General features: G+C 38.2%; 2 protein-coding genes across 5 annotated transcripts in view; one reads left to right on the forward strand and one right to left on the reverse strand.

Moving 5' to 3' along the window:
• Positions 1–5,924, reverse strand: eEFSec (eukaryotic translation elongation factor, selenocysteine-specific). 2 transcript variants are annotated; one of them, XM_022066016.2, is made up of 6 exons: positions 5,445–5,924; positions 4,977–5,146; positions 3,875–3,989; positions 3,472–3,632; positions 2,261–3,062; positions 1–698 (listed from the first exon to the last, which is right to left on the reverse strand). In XM_022066016.2, the coding sequence occupies exons 1-6, from the start codon at positions 5,719–5,721 to the stop codon at positions 535–537; spliced, it is 1,689 nt and encodes a 562-aa protein (XP_021921708.1). In that variant the 5' UTR covers positions 5,722–5,924; the 3' UTR covers positions 1–534. The 2 variants fall into 2 exon arrangements, with proteins under 2 accessions (XP_021921708.1, XP_087215988.1); XM_087359862.1 differs by lacking the exon at positions 4,977–5,146 and having other exon boundaries at positions 3,879–3,989.
• Positions 5,925–6,866: 942 nt separating this feature from the next.
• Positions 6,867–24,802, forward strand: part of LOC110830682 (WD repeat-containing protein 47) — a 123,114-nt gene continuing 105,178 nt past the window's right edge. The window contains exons 1-2 of one of the 3 annotated variants that reach the window (XM_087359886.1): positions 6,867–7,064; positions 20,026–20,097. The gene's annotated coding sequence lies outside the window, so the exon portion shown is untranslated. Of the gene's footprint in view, positions 7,065–13,398; positions 13,498–20,025; positions 20,098–24,802 lie in introns of those variants that run through there. The other 2 variants (XM_087359896.1, XM_087359903.1) reach the window with 2 other exon arrangements.

Consider the following 24,802-nt stretch of genomic DNA (forward strand, 5'->3'; position numbering starts at 1 on the left):
TTCTGTACAGCGTAGGGAATTTCTTAACCATGATAATTGTTTATTGTATTACTGTCAATACCGAGTGAGCACAAAAGAACTTTACACTTTCAGAATGATACAGAATACAAATGTGGTGTCCCTAATGATGGAAGCTATGGCAGTTGTGATTCACTTCCTCAACTCTGGCAGAGACTGCGGCAGAGGCACAACAGACACTCTGTCTTTCATGTAGCCCCCACAAGAAGTCACACGGAGTTAGGTCTGGCTATCTGCACTGCACGACATCATTGGCAAGTGCACTCTTTCTGCTCAGATTTCTTGTACCAAGCATAAATGGATATTCAGGTAGGTGGTTCCGTGCGAAATTGTGTTGGAAATGCACACTGCACAGACTCTTCCTTCGCTAACTGCAGAACACAGTAACTCCTCTGTTGTGGGGTAGCCATTTTCAAAATCAGTGGCATCTGGCAGAGGCGTGCAACAACAATCACCCAGGTGATCCGAAGCAAAACTTTGAGAAGACGGCAGGTTATTGCCTTTCAGTCGCGATTGCTATGGTTGGATAATTTCCTTCTTTGGGTCATAAATATATCTTCTGAAGTGTAACACTATTTTTATGGGTTCAGGATCCGGTAAAGTGTTCTGAGGATCAGAATGCTTGCCTTTCTTCTTGGTCATGCTAGGTAAAAGTACAGAAGTTGATTCTTTGAGTCCATCTGAAAATTATAAAAATCCGAAGAAGTAAATAATTGAGAATGATAATATGTCAGTTTTTTTTGAAGGCCTGTGACAAATTAGATAAAGCAAAATGGTAGTGATACCTTGTATATTATATTGAAAAAATGTCAAAATACAGTTATTTGCAATTTTCATTCAAAAAATTGGTAAAGTAGTTGTAAAGAGACCCATAGAGAGTGAACAGAACATAGATACAGAAGATACAAAATCTAATAAAAGTAATATTTCAAGTACAAGGGAGGCTAATGTAGAGCAGATGGACAGGACAATAAACAACCCAAACTGCAATATGAACATAACATGATAACACAATATAGCCAAGAATAACTTAACTTTATTGTTTTAAAAACTGAATATATGAAGCGGCTCACACTGGGATGCTGAAGTTACAAATAAAGTTTATATTGTCATTCCAATCAGCGTATTATTGTAAGAGCAACAAATGATGGAAGTTAAATTAAATCCGCGGCGTAACAGCTCCAGAGAGCCAAAGCCGACTAGCTGACCTCACGTTCACATGCCTAAGCAGAGGTGAACGATCATCCAACCAGATATAGGGTGACGTGTGGTCAGCACGACGAACCCCCAGCAATGATGGAAGTTATCTTTCTAAATTCTAAGATAATGAATATTTAATGTGCTTCAGGTTAGAAGTTTTTCATGTTTATCATACCCTTGAAGACGACTATAAGAGGTCAGATAAAACATAAATGTAATAATAAATATTTCAGCACACAAATTCTAAAGACTTGTATTTTGACATTTTTCACACACAAACCTGGATAGTGTGCGTTGTTCAAAAGCCTGTCAAGATTGTTACAAGGTTATTCCATGCAACCAAGTACAAATGTAGATGGCTGAATCCCATCAGTACAAAAAACAGTTAAAGCTCGTGGTAAACACTTACTGCCGAGCGTTAAATGATTAATAGCCAAATCTGAATTATTATTATGAATATGAACAAGACATTGTAGTCGTATTGTATGTCCGAACTCCTGAACCAATCCTTGGTCATTGATGAACTAGTGGCCTATGAATTCTGATAAATTTTTTGTCAATCAACATCTAAACCTTGGCTGATTTAATTTCTATGAAAGAAAAGGGTTCACTTTTGAATACGAGGGAAGCCTGGATGATATGGTAATGGTGGATACAGTGTGGCAAATGCATGCAAAAGGGGGCAGAATCCTGCTATTTTACTTTAAAAATACTACAGTCCAAATAATTACGTGATACACATATTGAAATGGAGGTGGCACAGCTCAGCCAGTTTTCTGACTGACTATGGACTCGACATCCAGGGTTTGGTCCGTGATAGGGGCAAAGGATTTTTCCTCTAGCCCCTGCACGAAGACCAAGTCTGGAGCCCACCCAGTCTCTATTCAATGAGTACTGGTGGTCCCTTCCCTGCATGTAAAGTAAAGCCAAGGCTTTACGCTGACCATCAACCTTCTGGTGCTGAGGTCAAGTATTTGCAAGGGTGTGGCAAGGCAACTTTACTTTACATAACGAAATGTGTTGATAATCTAAATTTACAAACCTGGAATATGTATTTTTACTTTCCCACTCTGTCCAAATGAGCTTTCGATAACGCCCGTTTCTCCCGTAGACAGTTCCACTTGTAAGCCTACAAACAACTGGATGTTGGTTTCTTTTTTAAACATGCTCTTCCCAATAACTTGATACTGATTACATGCTCTGTCGACCACTCCACATTTGCATTTTTCCTTATAAATCTTCAGTTTTGGTAACACAGTTGTTGAGTAATTCTTATCTTCAACGCTTTCTAAAAGATGTCCCCAGAACGCTAGTCTGCAGGTCTTGGCGTGAATGTCGGAGTCTAGCTTTGATCCTATTACAAGACATTTAGGGACTACCAGTGTAGGTTTTTCAAATTCTAGCATAGCAAACTGCTTTACTGGCATCTCGTGTGCTCTTGCGCCTTCGTCGTCATTCGTTGGGTCAGGCAAAAGTTCATTTTGAAACTTGTATTCTTTATTAAAATCAAAAGCATTGTCTTCAGATGTGTTGCTAAAATCTTGCAACAAACCAAAAAATGATAACTTTGCCATTACTGTTTCATGCCCTATGCTAATATGAAACTTTGCCTTTGTGTTAACATTTCCCTTGAAATACTTTATTTTCTGAACTGAAACGATGGCCAATGAAATGGCTGGAACATATCCAGGCATACAAGCTATCCCTCGCTCCAGCTGTCTGGGGTCAAACTGAGTGACGCAGAGGCCAATTCGATCACCTTGTACTGAACATTCTACTGGTTTCCTGAACATCTGCATTGACTTCACTTTCCTAGTTACATGGATGGATGGTATTTCGACTGTCTGAAAATTAAATTATATCAACTTTAGTTTTCTCCCTTTATTACCAGGTTTGAACCAAGAAATATGGTTCCAGACATCATATAGCTGAATTTATTAATTTTATTTTGCCAATAGATGAACCATGATTAATGAAAAATACAGTTATGTGTACGTAAGATATTCTGAACCAATGAAACAGTGATCATGGTATCAACATTTTAAATTTATCACAAGAATCAACATGAAAAAGAACATTCGGATGTTCCTCTACACGAAAAATTGTAAATCAAAAAATATATGTCGATAAGTCACGGAATTGTGATTTGTATATCGAAGTGAATCTTAAAAGGAGGTATAAGAACATTAAGATAACTTAAGTGTCAATGACAGGTTCTAATGATAACAGTGGCGGTTATCAGATTGCACATACATCATTTATGTTTACCGTTCCTTGCAATACAGTGCCTGTCATGACAGTGCCTTGACCACGCACACTGAAACAGTGATCAACAGCAAAAAGAAATGGACTCGAGACGTAACGTTTTGGTATAAATGCAAACTTCTGTAATGTCTCTATGAGATCTTGGAGCCCTGTAACAAAAAGTGAATCATAAACCAATACAAATAGGCAAATGGAGACTGGTCTGTACATTTTCAGGTCTTATATCTTACAGAATACACATCTTTGCCCAAAATTAGTTTAAATGTGGAAGAAATATATGCAGAAGAAATCACAAGAATGGTTGTAAGATCCAACCAAGGGCCTAAAAATTGTAAAAAAATTTCCTCAAACTTTCCCCTGTCTAAAAAGTATCTGCGATGAAACTGCATACCTACAGGCGGGGAGGCCGAAACAGCTTCTGAGCCCCCAGGTTTTGCCGAGACGCTCACAACAGGGGAATCCTTGAAAACTGAATTTTGTAATGTCAACTTCATTTTCCTTGTCATCTGCAATGAAATGAATAATTCACCAGTGCCAGGATAAAGTTCAGGGGGAGGGGGGGGGGGTAAAGATGTACTTAAAATCACTTTTATTTATTTCTTCAAAAAATAATGCAATGCTAGTTTTGCTACAGATAATATGAAATACAGGTCAAAACGCAGAAAACATATCTCCATTGTTTTTTGGACTCAGATCCCTTGACCCTGACACCAGTAACTTTCAGTACGTATATCTGTTTTCATATGCCAATTAAATTTAATTTGTGTATACTAATTACAAGAGGTCATAACTGATTTGGATAACTGATTGTCAGTCTGTCAAATTGTTTACAACATACAAAACAACTAGCATAGAAAATGGCTTTCTTTTACCATTGCATTTGTAATCAGCATGTTTGACGTTATAATTGAAACATTAAATCTCTCTTTCATCCGAGACTCAGGAAGTTAAATCAGTGAACAATGAACATGGTGGAAATGTGACGTAAATGTAAAAGGGAGAATCCCATTGGAAATTATTCATATTAAAGTGGGAAAGATACTTGTAAAAATTAACACATATTTTAATAAACCTGGTCGCAAGCCTGTGACCTGTACTTTGTGCCTCAGGAAAGAAGGCCCAATGGGAGGCTTTTGTGTTGCATTTTTAACATTCTGGTTCCATTATCAGAATGTTTCACCTTGTGTCATCCAACATCATGGTATGGTATTCCATGAAAATTGACAGCCAATCAGCTGATTAATTCCCTGTTATAACAGAACAATCAATACAAAAAGCACACCATGTGTCCCTGTTCTGTGTTTGCTGAACACTGGCCGTCCAGTCCGTAGCCAGCCATTATACTGACTGAGCTACGCCAACTCATTACTATCCCATCCTCATTATGAAGTGTTGACACGAAGAGGTTTCATACTAAAACTCTGATATTCACTATGAAGTATCTTGCATTATCCTCTTAATCTTATTTATTTATGTATGCAGTGATCAGCAACCTTATCAATCAGCGCTTGTTTCTGTCCTTCAGGCAGCAGATCTGTTTTGTTTAGTACCACAATCATCTTCTGGCAGGTCACTTCACCAACAACAAGGCACTCTGCGGTTTGTGTTTGCATTCCTTTAGTGATGTCAATTACAAGCAACATCAAATCAATAATCTGTGCCCCTGAAAAGTTATAAACATTTCTGTATTCAGTCCATGTTCATTTCAACTGGATGTGCATTGCACTAGCGTAATGCTAACCTGTTAACACCAAAACTAAAGTCTGGTCATCAGCCATGTGTTATGGGGATTTAATGTACTTCATTCCCTACTAATTTACCATGAAGGTTATATGATAAAAGTACAGAAGATTGTTCTGAATCCTGACAGCAAATGACATTTGTGATGCTGTACCCATGAGTACTAGATGGTTAAAAAAAGGTGGTCTAAGGATGAAATGCATCTATATCTCTTAATCTACCTCCAATTATAGTGCGAATTAATGATGCATGGCCAGGACAATCCACTAATGTTAGCTGCAGTTGTTCTTCCAAACATGAGTTCTTCAAATGTTCTGGGATGTCAACTAAAAGTGAACTAAAGCCTAGATCAATCGTGATCCCTCTTTCTTGAGACTGAGGATTTTTATCGAAACTTGCTGTACTAGCGGTAGTACTTAGAGCCTTTGCCAGTGTTGTTTTACCGCAATCAACATGTCCTAAGATACCAACATTTAAATTTAACACAGAGCTGGCCATTTGTTCTTTATTAAATTTTCACATAAACACAAAACAAGATACACGGTCACAACATTCTTTCACATGTACGGTATGTGCATATTATTTTGCAGAATTTCTTTCAGCGGGCAATATTCGTTAACACATAATGAATGAAATATTTTTGTTTTGACGTCTTATTAATTCCATTCATTCATACTTTCAACGATCCATTACTCATTTGTTTATTTATAATTCCAGTATTTACCGCTAGGAGTCCTTCAAAGATCATAAAATGCAGATATGTTACTAAGATAGAGTAGAGTAGAGTAGAGTTTATTTACATTCCATAGATCCTTCTTAGGACTCAACCAAAGGATGTAGAAAATGTCATTTCATACAATATATACATACACTTCAGAACTTTCAACACAAGTACAAGATTGTATTTCACATGTCAATGTACATAAATTTCAGATTCTGCAATACAAGTATGAAAAATAATTTTACAAATTAATATACATAAACCTCAGAATTTTAAATATAAATACAAAACTTGCTTTACATATACGTAGATTATGGATATAAAGCTTAAACCTTTTCAGCAGAGATGAAATCATCTACAGAATAGAAGGAGTGAGTAAAGAGGTAACCTTTCAATGCAGGCTTGAATACCTTCATATCATAATTTAGACTTTTAATTGTTGGTGGAAGATTATTAAACAACTTGATACCTGTATAGTACACTCCTTTCTGATATTTAGTAAAGTTAGCATTTGGCACATATAGATTATGTTTACGTCTTGTATTTAAATTATGTACGTCTGTATTTCTTTTAAATTTATCTATGTTTTCCACCACAAATGATAGCAAGCAGAGTATAAATTCACTTGCAAGTGGAAGTATATTAAATTTACGAAATAATTTTCTACAAGATACCCTGCTTTTGACACCAGCCATTATTCTAATTATTTCCTTTTGCATGTAAAAAACTTTATTACTAATATATAACATGTCATGAAAAAAGAAATCCTTTAGAGTATGGTTTAAATATTAGAGACCCTAACCATAATTCTTATTAATTGTTTAAGATTACTATGTTTTCATTAATGACAGAATATTAATTTGATATTTTATTTTAGTTTCAGAATGTAATGTAACATGTCTGTGCTATTAGGTGCTTTGGTTTGTTGTGCAGTTGGGGCGGAATAGGAATGGCGCGTTGGGTGTTTATTGTGGTCTTATGTGCCGATTTGGTGTTATAAAAAGCGGTTTTTGAATCAAACATTTTAACAGAATTAGAATATATAGTGATCTATCTTGGTTTTTTTTGCAATTGTGTTATTGGCATTTCGGTTAGGTTCGTGCTGGTATCAAGTGTGTGGGTGAGTATGTTTTCTCAATAGTTAATCCCCTTTTAGAAATCGTTTGTATTACATCTTTTGCATCTAGTTATTGAATGTTTTGTTCAAAAGAGTAAGGTCTGGCAGAGAAGACGTGTTTTATAAATGGGAAATTTAAGGTCTCCTTCATGTCAGTGAAGTAGCAGCGTTATTAAGGAGGGGCCAGCAAGTCTCTTATAGTACAGAGTGAATAATGTATTTATATAATGTAATGTGTAGTGTCTTTTCGCCGTTGTTTATCGTAATCATATTGAATAGCAGAAATTGACTTCAGGAATATGTTTGGTTTGTAATGCTGTTACAAAACTATTTCATGCAAACGAGTTATGGGAGTACCAAATCTCATTTTACTGGGTGGTTGTGAAGGAATAAAAGCCACTACGTTTGTGAATGAACTGTTTTGAATTCATTTGGAACAGAATATGTATTAATACTTAAAAATTTATAACAATTAATAAAAACAGTTCTTTTGTGAGTCTGAAATGAGATTTGGTACTGGACTACAGTTGCAATACTATTTTTGAAAATATTGTAAGTGTAGAAATAGATGTACAGGTGTGAATAATATCTCATGAATTGTTGTGAAGTTGACCATTAGTCCAGTTTGACATTCTATAGGCTGTCTGAGGTTAGTAGGCATTATACTGGAGCTTAATTTGAGGGCCGTTATGAGTTTTACTGCACGCCAATCTGGATGTGAATATGATTCCTGTCCCAAATTAGTTTGATCTTTTAAAAATATCTGTGTTCGTAACTAGATTTTATATTGTATTTTGGGTTATTACATTCATTGGTCATTGATTGTATACCAAGATTCTTGATGGACCTATGGCATCCATTTTTAAGATTGAACCTAGACTGCATATTTTCTTATACCACAGTGTAAGCTGTCGCTGATGTGAAAACCTCAAATCCTGACCTATTTCTATTTTTATTGGGAGTGATTCACAGAATGAAGTTTTAGGTAAGATTTTAAAGTTGGAACTTCTCTTCTCAATAAAATATTTTGAATTGTGTGTGGTAATTATTCTGTGAAAATGTTAGTGCGGACATAGATAATGATTTCTTAGAAAATGTCACTGAAATATACAGTTTTTTCCCTGTGAAATGATTTGATGATTCATTGTTAAAAATAACAGATTTTAAGGTCACTAAAAGAATTTCTCAAGGATCGTATCTTGCAGAATGTCAGTCCATGTAGGATTTTAGGTTCACGTGGCAATGAGATGTCTGTCTTCTGAGTTGTAACATTTTCTAGTCTGGTACTAGTTTACTGACCTGATGATGAAGACAGCAAGGACCTCTGAAATGTCGGTAATCTTCTACCAGATGAGACGGCGCTACAACTCAGAAGACAGCCATCTACGTTACTTTTTAAATTGTATGAATTTTTTGTCTCATTGCGGCTTCTTGAGCTGATAAGTGAAGCTGTTCCACTACACTCCATGTAGGCACTTGGGGGGAGAGGACGTATAGCTCCTGTCTTCCTTAACCTCGGCACTAGATGGGGATGAGTGGTCAGCATCACGCCCCGGCCGCGCTTTACCCCTGGGGAAGGACCACGGTACCCATTGGATAGGAGGCTGGGTGGGCGTCACACATTATGAAGATCTTTATTGTTTAATTTTCCCATTTTATTTATTCAGCATTTCTTTAAAAAATTCTCTTACTCTTTGTTCATTCTTCATAATGAGACGTCAAGTATTTCACACACAAGAGTTTTATGTTTCAGACTTTAATCTTTTTTGACTTTAACACTCGAGAGACTTTTAGTAAGTTTGGAATGTTGTTTTCTGACACCTTATAGACCGGTTTGGAGGAACATACTGCTTGCATCTTTATGGTAGATGAGAGTCAGTGTGGTTTGTTTACAGGCGGAATTAATTAAATTGAGTCCTTCTCAAATCGGAATGACGTTAATGCATGTCATTTATTTAGCAATATTAGTGCAACTTTTACCTCACAAGTTTGCGAGTTTGTTTTCTGTGTCGTCGTTAGTGATCGCAAGAAATATTTAAAGCATGAGGTTGTGTGACCTCCAGTGACATAACATTTATGTCATATTTTGTGGAGATCGGTCAACTAGTTAAAAGCTAAATTGCATGCTCGGACACCTCACGCGGTGATGTCGTAACTGTATTATTCTTTTAACCACTAATGCGACTAATAACGCAAAGTAAGAAAAACAGATGTGAATGTTGTGTTGAAATAACAACATTATTTTGAAATGAATTTATGATGGATTTATTGAATGTTTTAGTCTTCTCCTGTATATCTGTTGATATCTTATGACTAGACGAAGATTGCGATGATAGTGAAAAATTCTGCAGTTGTTTCTTATTTTATTCTATGCTTGAGAATAGACATGATTTATAAAATTCTATAAAGTATTATAGTTCCCCTGATGTTTGGGACAGAGTTGGTTCCCGAAACGTTGGTCTACTATGGTAACCAGTTGACGTGGCTGATTGCCCGAGAAGATTTTATTTATTACAGTTTATGTGTGATTACACCAGCTAGAATTTGAAGGGTAATATTATAATAAAACCATATTCTGTTCCGTTTCATGTAATCCACAGGACATAATGTCAGAAACAAGGGGTAGGTAAGATATTTAGATGACAAGCGTTAAATCTTTTTGGCATCTTAAAACTGCCTTTGGAGAAACCAAGGATTAATTAGTCAAATCAGTTTCCAGCTGAAAATTTGTTGTCTTTGTATTGTTTTTAAATCGCACCTTTCGGGAATTCAGAATGTTTTGGTATTTTGGTCATTCAGTGACGCGCATGCGCGTTTGTGTTGTGGATGTTGATGCAACGTCGGTAGGTACAGAAACATTTAGCGTGGCATTAAAGACTTTTGGTTGGATTTCTCGATATTTACAGAAGTTTACCGGTTCTTTGCCATGTAAGAAGTGTCGTGTAATGGCCACTTTACGAGTACAGCCGTACTAAGTCAAGGTTCTCCGTGCGTGAGAAAAATATTCGTGTTTGTTTATACAGGAAAATAACACCCGAGGATGAGTATCGCTATTTTAGGACATGTAGGGGTCCGCCACATTTAGAAAACTTTTACACAAAAACTCTGGATGTAAAAATATGCTTCCCAGACGTTTCCTCTGAGGAAGGAAGCAATCCGTTTCTGAATTACCCAACCACATGGAAACGTTCAGTTTAATAATGCTAGTCATTCGTCTCTCTGCTAGATGGCAGCCAGTTCCAGCTCCTAACCGTGGTCGTGTATTCTGACTTGGCGCTGGTATGCGACCGAAGTAGTAATTACTTGTACTAAACGTAATTCAGTTTTCAGTCATATTAATGTCCGACGACGAGGGTTATGTTGGAATTACTTTCTTCGCGTAGTTTAATAACTCCCTAAGGGCGGTATCGCACTAGGATGCCAACGGGAGGCCATGGCGCAGCTGCCAGCATCTCGGCCAAACTCAATGCATTAATTTAGTAGTCATACGTATATCGCACCTGGCATCCATCTGGCAGCGCTTCCAACTTGGCATCGCTGCCAACCAAGATGCCAAGTTCAAATGCTACTGGCATCGCTGCCAAGGCCAAATCAACATCACATGACAGTCTGGCCAGTCCATTGGCGTCCGTGCGATGTGCTTGTGTGTATTTCTGTTTCTTCCAAACGTGGATAATTTCGACACCGAAAGATTGATAATTGAAATTCAGTCCCGACTATGGGATTCATCTGCTATTGAATACGCAAACCGGGACTTGAAAAAATGAAACTGGGTAGAACTTGTGGAATTATTTGGAGGAGGAGATTTATTTACAGTAGAAAAGAAAGAATTAGCTAAGAAGTGTTTCTATGGCTTTATTTGTGGAGCCGCTTTCCAATATGGCAACTTGATTTATAAGTTTTTTTGTTTAGCGATCTATATCTATCTATATATCACAAATAACGTGAATTAAGAAGAAACCTGCTCTTATAATGTTTTATTAAATAAAGTTTGTTCATGTAATATTACATGTGATTTGCAAGAACTGAAACATTTCAAATTCAATAATGTGTATGGACGAGCAAAGTGTGTGTATGGAAAATTTTTCTTACTTATTTCTTTGTTACAGAATTGAAATTCACTCCAGGTATGTAGTTTTGATAAGGTAAATCTCATTTTCTCAAAAGTGATAAAAGTGGACATTTCTCCTTGCTAATAGCCCTTCATTTCGTGATCTCATAACGTTGATCCATCTGGCGTCGAAAGCTGGCAGCTTGTCTGGCGTCTTCTTCTGGCAGCTCGACGCCATGACATCGCTGTTGGTGTCGCTGCCATGGCATCCTAGTGCGATACCACCCTAACAGTCGCTAAACATACTTACTCTTGACTGCCTGTATACCTATGACAGCTACATCAAGGTTGGACGTGTTTACGTATTTACACGGTCATACATCTCTCAGATTTATAAAGGGCGATACCCGAACATTCTATTGTGTTACAGTTTGCCTAACATTGTCAACCCCATGTACATTGAACAGCTAACAGGATAATTCTTTTTCCAAGTTCCTTTACGTTGGTAACCCCTCTTAAATTCGTATATGCCACTGTACAGTCATTGGGGTCTTGCAAGATCTGCTCTACTAGTCTCGCGTTTTACTTTGTTACGCGTTCTGCGCACGAAGCGAGCGCTGAGTTCTGCGCAAGCGCAAGACGTCGTCCCTTGCAAGGTTAAACCATTCCTTCATACGAAACGAAAACTGTACCTTATAAAATTATAACTGGAGACGTACTTACACTAACTGGATTTGAGCTCTTGGCATGTACAAATGCTCTTTTTTAAATATCCGAACCCGTATTAATGGCATTGTCATCAAAGATTTCCAAAGCTGCAGTTATGCTATTAAGATTTCTACATTGCGTAGATTCGTGATGGTCTTTCAAGTGTGGTTATAAATTTTGTGTGAAACATTTTCATATCTGCCAATTTTTTTTTCATAATATGTGTCCGATGTAGGTCTCAGGTTTTTAGTTTCGGAATGCAGTTCAAGTCGTGCTTGCGAGTTCATGATCAAACGCGTTTTGAATTACGAATATAATCGCAATAAATTTCATAAAATTGTGACGCGTCAAATTGTTTGATCATATCTGTACTACTCCCGTCAGATAGGGAACGACTAGCGGTGTGCCTATTTCACGGTAATTTTCCGTGTAGTTTTGACCTAAATCAGTGGAGATGGGAAAAATAGCTCGATAACAAACGGGAAGTTTGGTGAGTCCGAGTATTCCAGCTGAAAATACTGACGTGGAAGGCACTGAGTTTCTCTGCAGGCAACGTTGCATGTTTTTGACAAGGTCTTTACGTCTCTGATTCCACTACTCGGGAGTCGGAATTACAAATAGAAGTTCAACTCCCTGCAAAGCATCAGCGAAAAACTAAGAATGAATCGTATGTTGGGCTGTGAAGTTTTTAGTTAGAGCAGCAGTGTCGCCAACCAGAACAATAATTTGTACAGAGAGCAGCGGTGGCTAATTTCTGCATCCCTGAACGTCTATAGTCGAATCTCGGTCAATAAATATCAAAGTAGTCTTCACCAGATAATATTCGGCGAGGATGAGGTATGAGGAATGTGTAGCACTTACAGAGATACAAAATATTAGTCGAGAAATTAGAATTGAAGAAACATCTTACAAGAAGAAGGCATAGTTGGACGGAGGATTTTAAATTGGATCTTCAAGAAACAGTGTGACGTGGACTGTTTTTAACTATATTGGGATAAATGGTTTTTTTAACACGGTAAAGAAAGCATTGATAAGCATAATCTGAAAGGAGGATATCCTCCAGGAGACCGAGGTTTCGATGGGAGGATACTAATAAAAATGTATCTTAAGGAACTGTGTTGTGAGAATGTAGGCTGGTTTCGGGTTCAGTAAAAGGTAAATTCCTTTACCAGCTGAGCGACTGTCAGCTCCTGCAACCAATCGCCTTCATGGAGTTCATTTGGGGTCACTATTTTTAAGCAGGCCACAACACTATTGAAGAATTATTTGAAACATACTGTACCAGTCTCGAGTAATGAGTGCATTTTATTTGGAGGCACGTGTAGTCAAGTGATTAGGTCATTTGCCGCTCGTTACCGGAACACGTTCCCGCCCCTTCCCCGCCGCCAGTCACGTGTTACCGCCTTCACTCTTGTTCCTTTGCACTGTACTCGTAACCCTCGCACTCTGAGCGTCTCTCTTTTCAGTGTGAATACGCTCCTTGACTATGGTAAGTGCGCTGTTGGAGGGGGGGTCGCACTGCGCATGCGTACTCCGCCTATTCCAATTCCAAACGCATTACACCCCAGTCGTCTCCAGCCGTGCAATGCGGTGTGTGCGAGGTTAGTGATGCAGGGGTAGACGAGTGTTTCGTGATCTGGTGTGTTGTGGTGCTTGTGTAAAAAGCATTGTCGCCAGGTGAGTTCATTAATTGCGATCTTAATTGTTATAGTCGAACCAGTACAGATTTTTTTTTATCGAAATCTGCGTAGACTATAACCGTATATTAGCTTTGATAATATCAGCGCAGGTTGTGTTTGAATTAGTATCCTGTATCAGCGAGCGATTAGAAAGATACGTATCTGTATGCTACCGTATTTTGCAGGTTTCGTTTTGGTGATGTGATAAAGTGTACACCATTTTATCTTATCTCTTCCTACCGATTTATACAGTATGTGCGCTAGGTAAGACGGTTTCTGATTGAATATTTTGGATTACTTCTGGAGGTCAAAAGCCTCTATGAATTTTTATGGCGATGTTCAAAGTGACAATACACCTACAGATCTTGAACTTAAAATGATGTCTAATGGAGAAGAGTCCATATTGAGAAACTGGTAGTCGCATAGCTGGTAAACGTGATTCAGAATAACTTGTAGCTTACAGGCGTTCGGATGATGTTTCTTGAAGTTCAGGGCTGTCTTCAGTCAGTAGTTCATTACCCGTCTTCGAAGTACAGGAAAATCCGGGTTTTCGGTTCCGATTTTCGTGGTTTTTCCCTTAACCGTTTCTGCTGTTGCCGAGACACTGTAGCGCGCCCTTCTCTAGTATTCTGTTTTTTTTTTATAAATTTGGCCTTTTTAATGATACTGCCTTGACGAAAGAGGTACGATAATATTTCTCTGTCTCTTTATGTAGTTACATTTAGTTAACTCAAGAGTGACAATGTTGCGTTGCTCTCGACTTTCTCAATTCTTTTACCTGATCTGAAAAAAGAATGAATTGCGCAGAAACACATCGACGACCAAAGTTTTTGGAACTTTATCCTTCAATAAATACTGTGCACGGGATTTAATTAAACCGCTCTTCTTTGTCTAATAACTTAAAAAATGTGTTTCAGAAGCCGGTATTCGGTAAAGAATTTGTAATAGAACTTATTATTTTTGTTTGAAAGTGCTCTTCATTCGTACAGATGCCCCTCCAAAACGACGCCATAAGCCAGACGGCCACAGTTTGAAATTACGCCACCGTCTATGCGTTTTTGAGAAGACATCCGATGATGTTTACTCTCCCAGGCTGTGGGTTAGTGAAACTTGTGGGCTTTTAGTAATAGTTCGAGTAATCCCTTCACTACACAGCGTTTTTCAGAGTTGGCCATGCCCACTGAAAAGCTCCGAGCCTTTCTGCGACTATGCGACGAAATAAACAGCACAGAGAGAAATTTTCAGTATTAAAAATGTATACTTTAAGGTTCCGTGGCAGTTCTACCAGCAAATCCAAATTTTTACGTCTAGGAAGGCGTGTGTGCGGTTCAATCTGCAAGATTGTAGTGGACGTAAGGTGGTTAAAGGCGAACTGCTACTGACCGGTGCATTTTGGCTGACATTGTGGTGGAAACAGTCGAGACTCCCGTGTGTTCAGTGCCTACGATTTTTCTATGTTAATTATGTACGCTCAGGTCTTTTGTGCAATCTTCTATCAATTACTTTGTATGGAAATGCAGGTCTGGCGCAGTGTGTGCTGTGCACCATTAACTAACTACGAGCCAATTGCTTGTTTGATTGTATACATCCTTTGTAAAAAAAACATTATAATGGAGTAAAATCGAGTTCAGAAATGAAGATATGGAGTAAGGCGTGGGATGAAGGAAAGATAACAAACGATGAACGAAGTAAAGACTGATGTTTTCAAGTAAGAGTGTAACTTATAAAATAAGAACTGGAAGGCTTTGGCCATTCGGCGTATGCATGTATGTTTTAAGAGTATGGCACATACCGATAGAAATTTTCGTTTGAAGCGTCCCTGTCCGTGTTGCGTGGCTTTCCTTCTCTCAGTCCCGGCTTCGAGTTCAGAACAGTGACGAAAGCTGTCATCGCCGGTGAAAATCATGTTAACGAAGTGCCTTAAATTTGCGGAAGTTGGTGTTAATCTGAACAGTAGATTTTTTCTTATCGTTCGGCTAACAGAGAGATCTTTAGCCGGGTTAAAGCAGCCGGAATATTAAGCTGATTACTCCCATTTGCCTTCTATGGCTCTCATTAAGTACCAGCGACAATTTTACCTTAATTTTTGTAAGGTCGTGTAGAAATGTGGATTCTTTTTATATTAAGCGATTAACATTTCACGTTACATGATCTGGAGCTTTCACGGCGAGTGAGTGTAATAAGTTCTTCTCTGGCTCAGTACTCGGTACTTGAGTACCCAGAGGACGAGGGCGAAGTTGGTTTTTTCGCTATTCAACCACCAGACACGGCTGGTAACCAGAGAAGGATCGGGTATATTTGGAATCTGTATTGCTCTAATTTGCGTGTTTGTATTCTGGTTTGTTTTTAATGATGATTTCTGCCATACGCTGATGAATAAGAAGAAGAAGATGAAATAAGGGGACAAGCAACATCGAGAGGAAGAAGGAAGGAGCAAATATGGAGAGAAAGAAACTTACGAATGAGAGAGGTAAAAGATGGAAAGACTCGTGGGCAGAAACGAAGAAAGGGAGATACAGAGATAAAAGACAAATGAATGTGATATAGAGGAAATGGAGGAACAGAGAAACGTAGGTAGAGAGACAAAGAAGTAAGGAAGAAGATACAATTTCTTTTTTACGTCTATTAAGGAAGCTGTCACTCATTGGTGGTACGAATCAGACGAGTGGATTCAGTCTGTTTGTTCTGAGGCCGCCTCGTATTCCGATGTTCTTCTATCTTTTAGACGTTCTTCCAGAAGAGAAAATGAACACTGCGATCCCCAGAGCACATTTCTTTAGTGAAAGATGTTTCTGTTCTGGGAAGAGCTTGAAATTGCCTTGTGAAATGATCGGGTTGAAGTTCCTTGCAGACACACCGCGTACAGGTCGGAAATAAAGCGAATGGTTCTTACAGGCTTGCGGTGTTCAAATACAGAGCTTTATATGTCTTATTATGTCAGTAATTATTTTAAAGAATGTAAAAGTTGAAGATTGCGCCGTGTAGTCTGGTAGATGTTAACCAACGTTTCAGAGGTCATACTGCCTCCATCATCAGGGCCATGAGTATGAAGATTTCTGTCTTCTGGGTTGTTGCGCTGTGTAGTCTGGTCGATGTTAACCAACGTTTCAGAGGTCATACTGCCTCCATCATCAGGGCGATGAGTATGAAGATTTCCGTCTTCTGGGTTGTTGCGCCGTGTAATCTGGTAGATTTCCACCATGGTGGTTAACATCGACCAGACTACACAGCGCAACAACCCAGAAGACAGCAATCTTCATACTCACAGCCGTGGAAACCTCAAATCCTACAAAGTAAAAGTTAAGAGTGAAGTTCGTATGCTTCATTAAGCACAACCGTGGGGTAGTGGAATATCAGGATCGTGCCCCTGTGGATGTCGACGAAGAAACCTCACCACGTAACACATTATAGTCAAAGGGTTAAACTTTCGGGTTGACAGATTTTTTTGTGAGTTGTAGCGCACACAAGAATTTGTAGGCAAAGTTTTGGAACTTAGATTAGTCCATTTCTTTAAGGGTGGCCCCACACGCTCCGGCTTGCCGGGAGGTAAGCCTCAAACCTCTGAGAGTCTTGTGGCTGGTTTGTGATCAGTCTTTTTAATCTTCAGTCGATGCTACGACATGTTCAGTGAAGACGATGCGATTTTAATCGGTCTTGCTGTTAATTTAATGTTGAAAAAGGAAAGAAAGTTGAAACGTTCTAAGTGGGCCAGAGGTTGGTCGGATGGATCAAAACATTCTCACATAAATTTGTTGAATGAAATTCGATTAGAGCCGACAGACTGACATAAATACCTGCGAATGGATGAGGACGCATATTTGGAGCTGTTAAACTTAGTTTAACTTAGCACCCTCGTCTCTGCCCACACACGTTACGACTTGTAAACATTCAGTAAGCCTCGAGGTAAGAAATCAAGCGACTGCAGATTCATCGGAGGCTCGGTTTCCGGTCAAATTCAGCACACACGCTCCGGGTTGCCTTCAGGGACGTAAGCCTTCCGGCAAACCGGAGCGTGTGTGGCCACCCTAAGGCCCGTTTTAATATTATCCTATCATGTATATCTAGGTCTCGCAAGTGGATTTCCGGATACAATTTTGAAGCTGCTTATTTTGTAATATTCACAGTTCTTTTGTTACTCCATCTTAAGTCCAGATACGCAAGGAATAGGCAGGTTCAACCCCAGAGATCACTATATATATCGCTTGATTTAATAATCAGTAATTTTGCGTTTTGTGATTCGGGTGTCCTGTGACACTCAGTGTAAACAGGGATTATTTATTTATGGGTAAGTGTTGTGTTTTGAGGTAGAGATGAATTTAGGGCTTCAGAGGATTGCCTTGTGTTGTGCTGGTGTCATCGGCTATGATAGAAAGAGGACCTTTTAGTCAATTTCTAACCTTTTTTGGACAGCTTATGAAATACGTTCGGAAAAATACTTGAATTTCTGATTTCGTAGAGCTGAATTTTTGTACATCGAGGATTGTCACCATTTCGACATAAAGCTGGATAGACGACCACTCGAAACTTAATTGGCTTTCTTAATTACATTCTTTATGTACACAAGTTTGATTGATGACGGCGCTGTCCAACTGCATGTGACGGTGTCCTAAATCAAGGCTTTGTTTTTGCAGTTCTGTTAAGGAACTTTTGTTACGCTCCGCGTCATATGATTGCATGAACCCACGTTCTGCAGTCCTGAGCACTTCCCTTAATTAATATGGCCGGCTTTAAGAGAAGAAGGTGTTTGTGTTGGTATTATATCACCACGTTAATTAGTTTTGCTAATTATTTCTGATAACCAATAAGAACTCTGTACTTCTTCACAAACTCTCATGTGGGCACGAAGCCAAGACCCGAAGATTCAACTCCGAAATACACAACAGGGCGTAAGAGTTTATTTTACAAGCTTTTCAGAAGTTAGCCTCTTTTTAAATATTTCTTACGTTAGTCGTCAGCAGATTTCATGGCTTAAGACAACGGAAGGAACCGCGAGGCTCTAATTCAACAGCACAGTTGTGGTATCTTTGCTACGGCACGAGTTCTGCGCTGTCTTCACTCGCATGGACTCCTCTGTTCGTGTTACAACGTTGTTCGATTTCGCAGAGACCTCGAAGCGTGCGTTTTGGTGATCATAATTACTTCAATTTCATTTTTGTCTTCACAGAAAGATACAGTAGTCACAGCGATACAAAACGAAAGGTAAAATTAAGTATTGCGTGTTTTTTGTTGGAGGCGAACCACGTAAAGTGTGGTAGAAGTTTACCGACGTTTCGGAGGTTCTTGCTGCCTCCATCGTCTTGATGATCTTCGTAATTTCGCTTTTGTGGAACCAGAAGGTTCACAAGAACTCACCGTTGGTCCGTGTCGTGAACCAATCAGATCCATTGTACACTCTTACATGAAACGTTTGTTGTCCATTTTAATATTGTCATCCCATCGCAGATTGTGATAGTGACCATTATGTAGTTTGTAACCTAACATAGTGAGGATAGTGAAATTTAGGAGACTCCGATGGGCTGGACATGTAGCACGCATGGGGCCAAGAATTTTGGTAGGGAATCCTTCTGGAAAAAGACCACTGGGTAGAACAAGAAGGAGATGGGAGGATAATATCGAGATGTATCTTAGGGAGGTCGGCTGTGAGGATGGCAAATTGATGGAGTTGGCTGACGATCGTGTCCAGGTAGTTAGTTCTTTAGTCAGGCTGTCCTCCCATCTGCTTCTAATTTGGGTACGCCGACTTTCTGCATATAATTGAAGACAGTTATTTCAACATAGGCATGAAAGAACATGTTCTGGAATGCTGCTAATTCTTGTGTTAATGCTGCATGTGATCCAGAATAGTGACACTAATTAGTTAAGGCAATTAACTCACGAATTTTCTCTACGAACAGTGGCACACTGAACGACATTTGGAATAAGTCCAGCTGAGGTTAACGAACGGGTCGCAGTTAGAGGTGTATTTGTTTACGTAGTGAAGTTACAATTAGCCTGTAATCTGTGCTCTAGATCACTCACTGCTTGCATTAAGGCAGAAGGAAAACAGTCTCCGATTTTACGGTGAAATTATTGCTTATTTTAAATACTGTGCTGGACGCATTTCCATGTTCTTGGGTGTGTGAGTTTGTGTGTCATTTAAAACAAATCTCTTTGTTTAGATCGTGTTTTAAGGATGTAAGAATAGTAAATTTTTGAGTAAAGTAGAGAGCAGGACACATCAGATCCAATTCTCGCATTCGGTAGGACGTCTTAGAAAATTGGTTTATTTCATCGGATAGCCTCCGCCCCTTGACGGGACAGCACGGGGCGACGACTCGATAACTTTGAGGTTATATACGACAAATTAGCGTATTTGTAATCTGTAGCGGTCTAGAAAGATATATAATTTCTTAAGTTGTTTCTGGTGGGCTCATTAAAAATTTATGATTTGGAGGAAAGTGGGAAACACGAATGTAAAGTAATGTAAAGTAATGTAAGTGTCGAGAAGTTGTTCGTTACAAGCTCGTCGTTGTGTTTTTGTTCACAGAGACCTGGTGCTAAGAGCGTATTAATGTAGACGCCGTCGAGGAAGCCAGGAGTTGCCGTATCACGGTGATTGGTAAGTTGTCATCTGTTAAATCAGCGTTGAGTGGCTTGACGGTAACCTGTTCCGCACTTAACACGCGATACGTCAAGCTTCAGTCCCCGTTATCTGAGAGGGTCTTCGTCAGTATTTGAGTTTTAATCGACGTCCGGCACAAAGGAATTTGAATAGAGAGGTTTAACAGAGATACCAGGAGAGGGTGTGATAAAGGGAGAAGTTTTTTTAAATACGTCGAGACATTTAGAAAAATTGAGATGTGATTGTCGCAAGATATCTCCGAGCTTGCTGATCAACCGAGGGGAAGCGATAGTCTAGCTCCTCCTTGACTTTTCAATGTTTCCTCCCCTTTTAATGTGACGCAGCCTAGGCCCGCAGATATTCTGCGTGTGGTATACATCCTGCTGAACCGTTAGTTGGAGGACCAAGGTGTGAAACTGAAGTCCTTGGGAAATTAGAGCGTTTTGAATATCGAGATGTTATGTAGGATTTGAGGTTTTCACAGCGGTGAGTCTGAAGACGGAGGCAGTATGACCTCTGACACGGTGGAAATCTATCAGACTTCACAGCGCAATAACCCAGAAGACAGCAATAATCGATATATTAATTTTTCGCTCAGAGTTACGTAATTTGCAGTCGTATTTGGAGTGAAGGGTAATTACATGAATTGGGGAGAAATGTTTTTGCCCCTTTCATAACAGAGACAGAAATTGAGAAATTTCTCTTCCGTGAATCCCACACAAAATTCCATCCAAAATATTTTTAAGCGCAGTTCATAATATTCGTGAGTGATGTTAATGTCGATAATTGTTGTTGATTCCGACGTAATAGCGAACTGTTTATCAAGTTTCCTGTTGGGCGTATTTAATGTTGAAGGAAATTGGAATATATTCTATTAGCAACACTAGATTTAAAATTCTCGTGATACACTTTGGAGGATAGTACTGAATTTGAGTCTCGATGTCGAGGCACCTTATTAGGTTAATTTAAATGCGTGTGCATCAGATGGACGTTTTAGGAAATATTTATTTGTTGAATTTCAATTTCAGGGTAGGCCAAAACATGGTAAAGTTTTCCCCCCCGTTACCGAGGAAAATGTGTAATTAAATGACGCATACCAGGTTCTTGTTCATGTTGATATGTCGGGGAAGAATAGACCCGTATATAAAACATGTTTAATAATGTATTGAAGCGTAGATACTTACAGACACAGGGTTTATAATATTTATTATGTTAATTGGTGTTGAAACTAAGCCGACACGTGGTGTAACAAGTCGATCGTTTCGATATTATTAATCGATTAATGTCACTGGCGCCGAAAAATATTTCGTCGATTGCTAACATAATTTCTGTTTCGTACTGACGCCACATTTTGACGGTTTGCACACCCACGTGCAAATGAACAGGAGATAAATCTTTCATCGTTTGAATAAATCGTCTTTCATTTCCGGATGACCTCGTTTTGAAAACAGTGTGACTTAAATATGTGAATTATGTTCGGTAAGTCATCATATAAGCCTCAATTTTGAGCTCAGAAATGACCACCGAGAATTCGGCTCGTTGAACACAAACTATTAACATTAATTAAAAAAAATTAATCTACGAAGTTTACGTACGATGTGATGGGCGAGATACCGGCTGTGCTGTCTGGAATATCTTGCAGTCTATTGGAGTGAATGCAAGGGTCGTGGTTTAAACCGGCCACGACCAAGTTCACATAACGTGGTCACGTTTTGCCGCCATGTAAAATAACCGAAAGACCGGTGACATCTTCAGGAACGTGCCGAGATAGCACCTTGAAATAGGCCACGGTCGCTTTATGCTCTGGTTAACCGTACAGATTCAAAGAAGTTTTGTAGTCTACACAAAAACCTGCTAAGAACCAATGAATCTTTAATTCCTTTGAAGATGTAATGTGAACATACTAATTAAGGTTCAGGCTCCATAAAAGGTAGCGAATTAGCTTTTAAACAAAAACTCTGTTCCATGAAGTTAGTTAGAAGATATCATTACTTAGAAATTAGTCGTAGTTTTTCTTAATTCCCATATTGCTGGGTAATACGAGAGGAATACTTTGTGACGTGATGGTATGTGTAGATCCGGATACAGTGGCTCTGAAGATTTATAGTGAGGGCCCCTCCATCCCCCCTTTCGATCACCACAAAATTCTATAGGCTTCAATACATCCAGTGGCTGTTACAATTTTTAGCATATTTTAGCTTAAAATACCTCTAGAAATTAGAGGGGTTTTCTTTAATAAATTATTTTGTTTTGTATAAATTATATTCGAAAATGACGTAACAGAGATCGTCCTCTGAAATTAAATTAGAAATAAGATAAAGTCGTTATGTAATTCGTTTAACAGTTTCTGTTGTCGAAGAAATGCGTGGTTATGCACTTGATTTTAGATTAGGTAATGAAGGTAATCATTCACACATTCAACCAACAAATTATATTTCCTAATGTTCAGTCATAATAACACCAGTTATATTATGTTACGTATTTCATTTATACTCATTCATTGCACGAACTGCTTGCATGAAAATAATGCATTGTGGGAGGTTTGTCTGTCCGCCAGCGAATTCCATCTTTGAAAGTAGCAACTTGACGGATTTAGATAAAATTTAGTATAAGATAGTGTAATTGCGTCATATTGTGAATATTATATCAATTATTTATTTTAATCCGTCTGATCACAATATAATTTTTATTTAAAATTTCTTATAATTAAGATAATAAAATATCATTCATGTTTCATATCGATTGATCGATCAATGTAAATCGATCAATCGATATGGAACATGAATGATATTTTATTATCTTAATTATAAAAAATTTTAAATAAAAATTATATTGTGATCAGACGGATTAAAATAAATAATTGATAAAATTTAGTATAATGAAAGTTACAGAACATTTTCATTTTGTTTTGTGCCTCAAATATAACCCTTAATTTACGTAAGCCCAAATAGAATTTGATCTACCCTAAAAAAAACAGAATCGTCATGCAAAGAAACTTATATCACAAAAAGTGAGGTTAGAAGAAATATATAATTTATTGCAGAAAAATGGGGACTTCGAAGCTGTTTCTGGGGTCAGTGCCATGGACTGAGTTATTATTTCTGTCTCCGTCCTTCGCTCTTCATTTGTATGAGCGTCTCGTATTTGATATCCGCGATGTCGTGTGGTCATCTCGTAGCCTGGAGGCAGTTACGAGTTGAAACGTGAGCCGAGTCGTCACATCGAGCGCGGCTGTCCACAAGTGCACTGCCCCTCGAGAAGGTTTGTGTTCTCCACTTCTTTCAGTTTTGTGATAGCAGTTGCGATGTGTGAGTTCGGCTGACGTGCGTTTACCACGGAACCACACCCGTTCTCGTGGGAAAATAGGTTCTTCGTTTATTCCACCGTACAGCTTAACGATTGTATCGATTTTTGATTCGAGTGTTGTGTGAGTGGTGTCGATATTCATTATCGTGGTTCACAGATGTTTTACTCGCTTGGAAATCAGGACTCAAACGGATATCAAGTCTACGTTGTGTAAGAAACGTATAACACGCTGGCATATACAGAATTTTGAAGTGAAGATTATTTACGAAATTTATAGAGTGTGAGTTATGAAAAGGCTTTGTGTTAACAGTTTGAAGGCTTAAGACTCGTCAAAATAACGTTTTAAAATGCAGTCCGTACCTCTAAATAAACACACTGCACCAACTATTACAAATTTAAGTATGTAATGATAGTTAATTTGTGATTAAGAGGAAAACGTTTCTTAAATGTTTAAAGAATTCTTAGGAGATTTTATGGTCTTCATTCTAAGAACCAAGTTAAACCCACAAATACCTTTATTGTGTGAGCGATATGCATGACTGTGATCTCAAAAGTTGCCTGCAGAGTATCAGAAGTTAACATTTTGTAAGCGTTGCATTCATTAGCACCGAATTTGTTACGTACAAATACACGGAGCTTCTTGGTTGTTGTTATAGAACGTAATTGTTTGTCAAAATATCTGTCGATTTTATTTTAAATGATTTCTTATGATATATTTTCGATTTAATACGCTTTTAAAAATCATTTAAAATATTATGATTAAAACAATACAAATTTCAGTATTTGTTACTTGTTTTACAATTATATTTTTTTAAAGTTTCTGTAACCTTTCGTAAAAACATTTATTTGTGGGTGTTTTTTAAGTCTTAATCGATCATGTAGTTGTGCTGTCATTAATGGATTTTCATACACGCTTCTGAAGACAGTGAATTGTGGAATTTTTGTGCATTTTACATTACGATGTTAAAGTAGACAAATGTGTTTAACTCTTAAAAGCCTAATATCGACTATATATTCAACACGCTTTAATAATTAGCAACTCTTTGTTTTGTTATGGATTTCGTATGATTCTCACTTTAAACGAAGATGTTTTTGTAAACAGCTTTAACGTATTGATCTTTTTAATGGTGAAGAGTTGTGTTTACTTCGCGGTACGGACTGGATTCGTAAATATTATGAAGACGAGCTTCGGCTTCAAAGGGTTAACCAGCTGATTTTCGTAATGGTGAGGTGTAGTGTTTACTTCGCGGTACGGACTGAATTATTAAAATATTATTTAGACGAGCTTCGGTTTCAAAAGGTATAATTATATAAAAGTTTAATGTCCGGGCTCTGAAGGTGGCCCACGATTTAATGCAATTTAAATTGAATTTAAATGACGGCTAAATCTAGCATT

Source organism: Zootermopsis nevadensis, unplaced genomic scaffold (assembly GCF_977971745.1).
Source record: "Zootermopsis nevadensis isolate Lab colony 2312 unplaced genomic scaffold, Znev_1.0 Znev_ptg000003l, whole genome shotgun sequence".
NCBI classification, from domain to species: Eukaryota; Metazoa; Arthropoda; class Insecta; order Blattodea; family Termopsidae; genus Zootermopsis; species Zootermopsis nevadensis.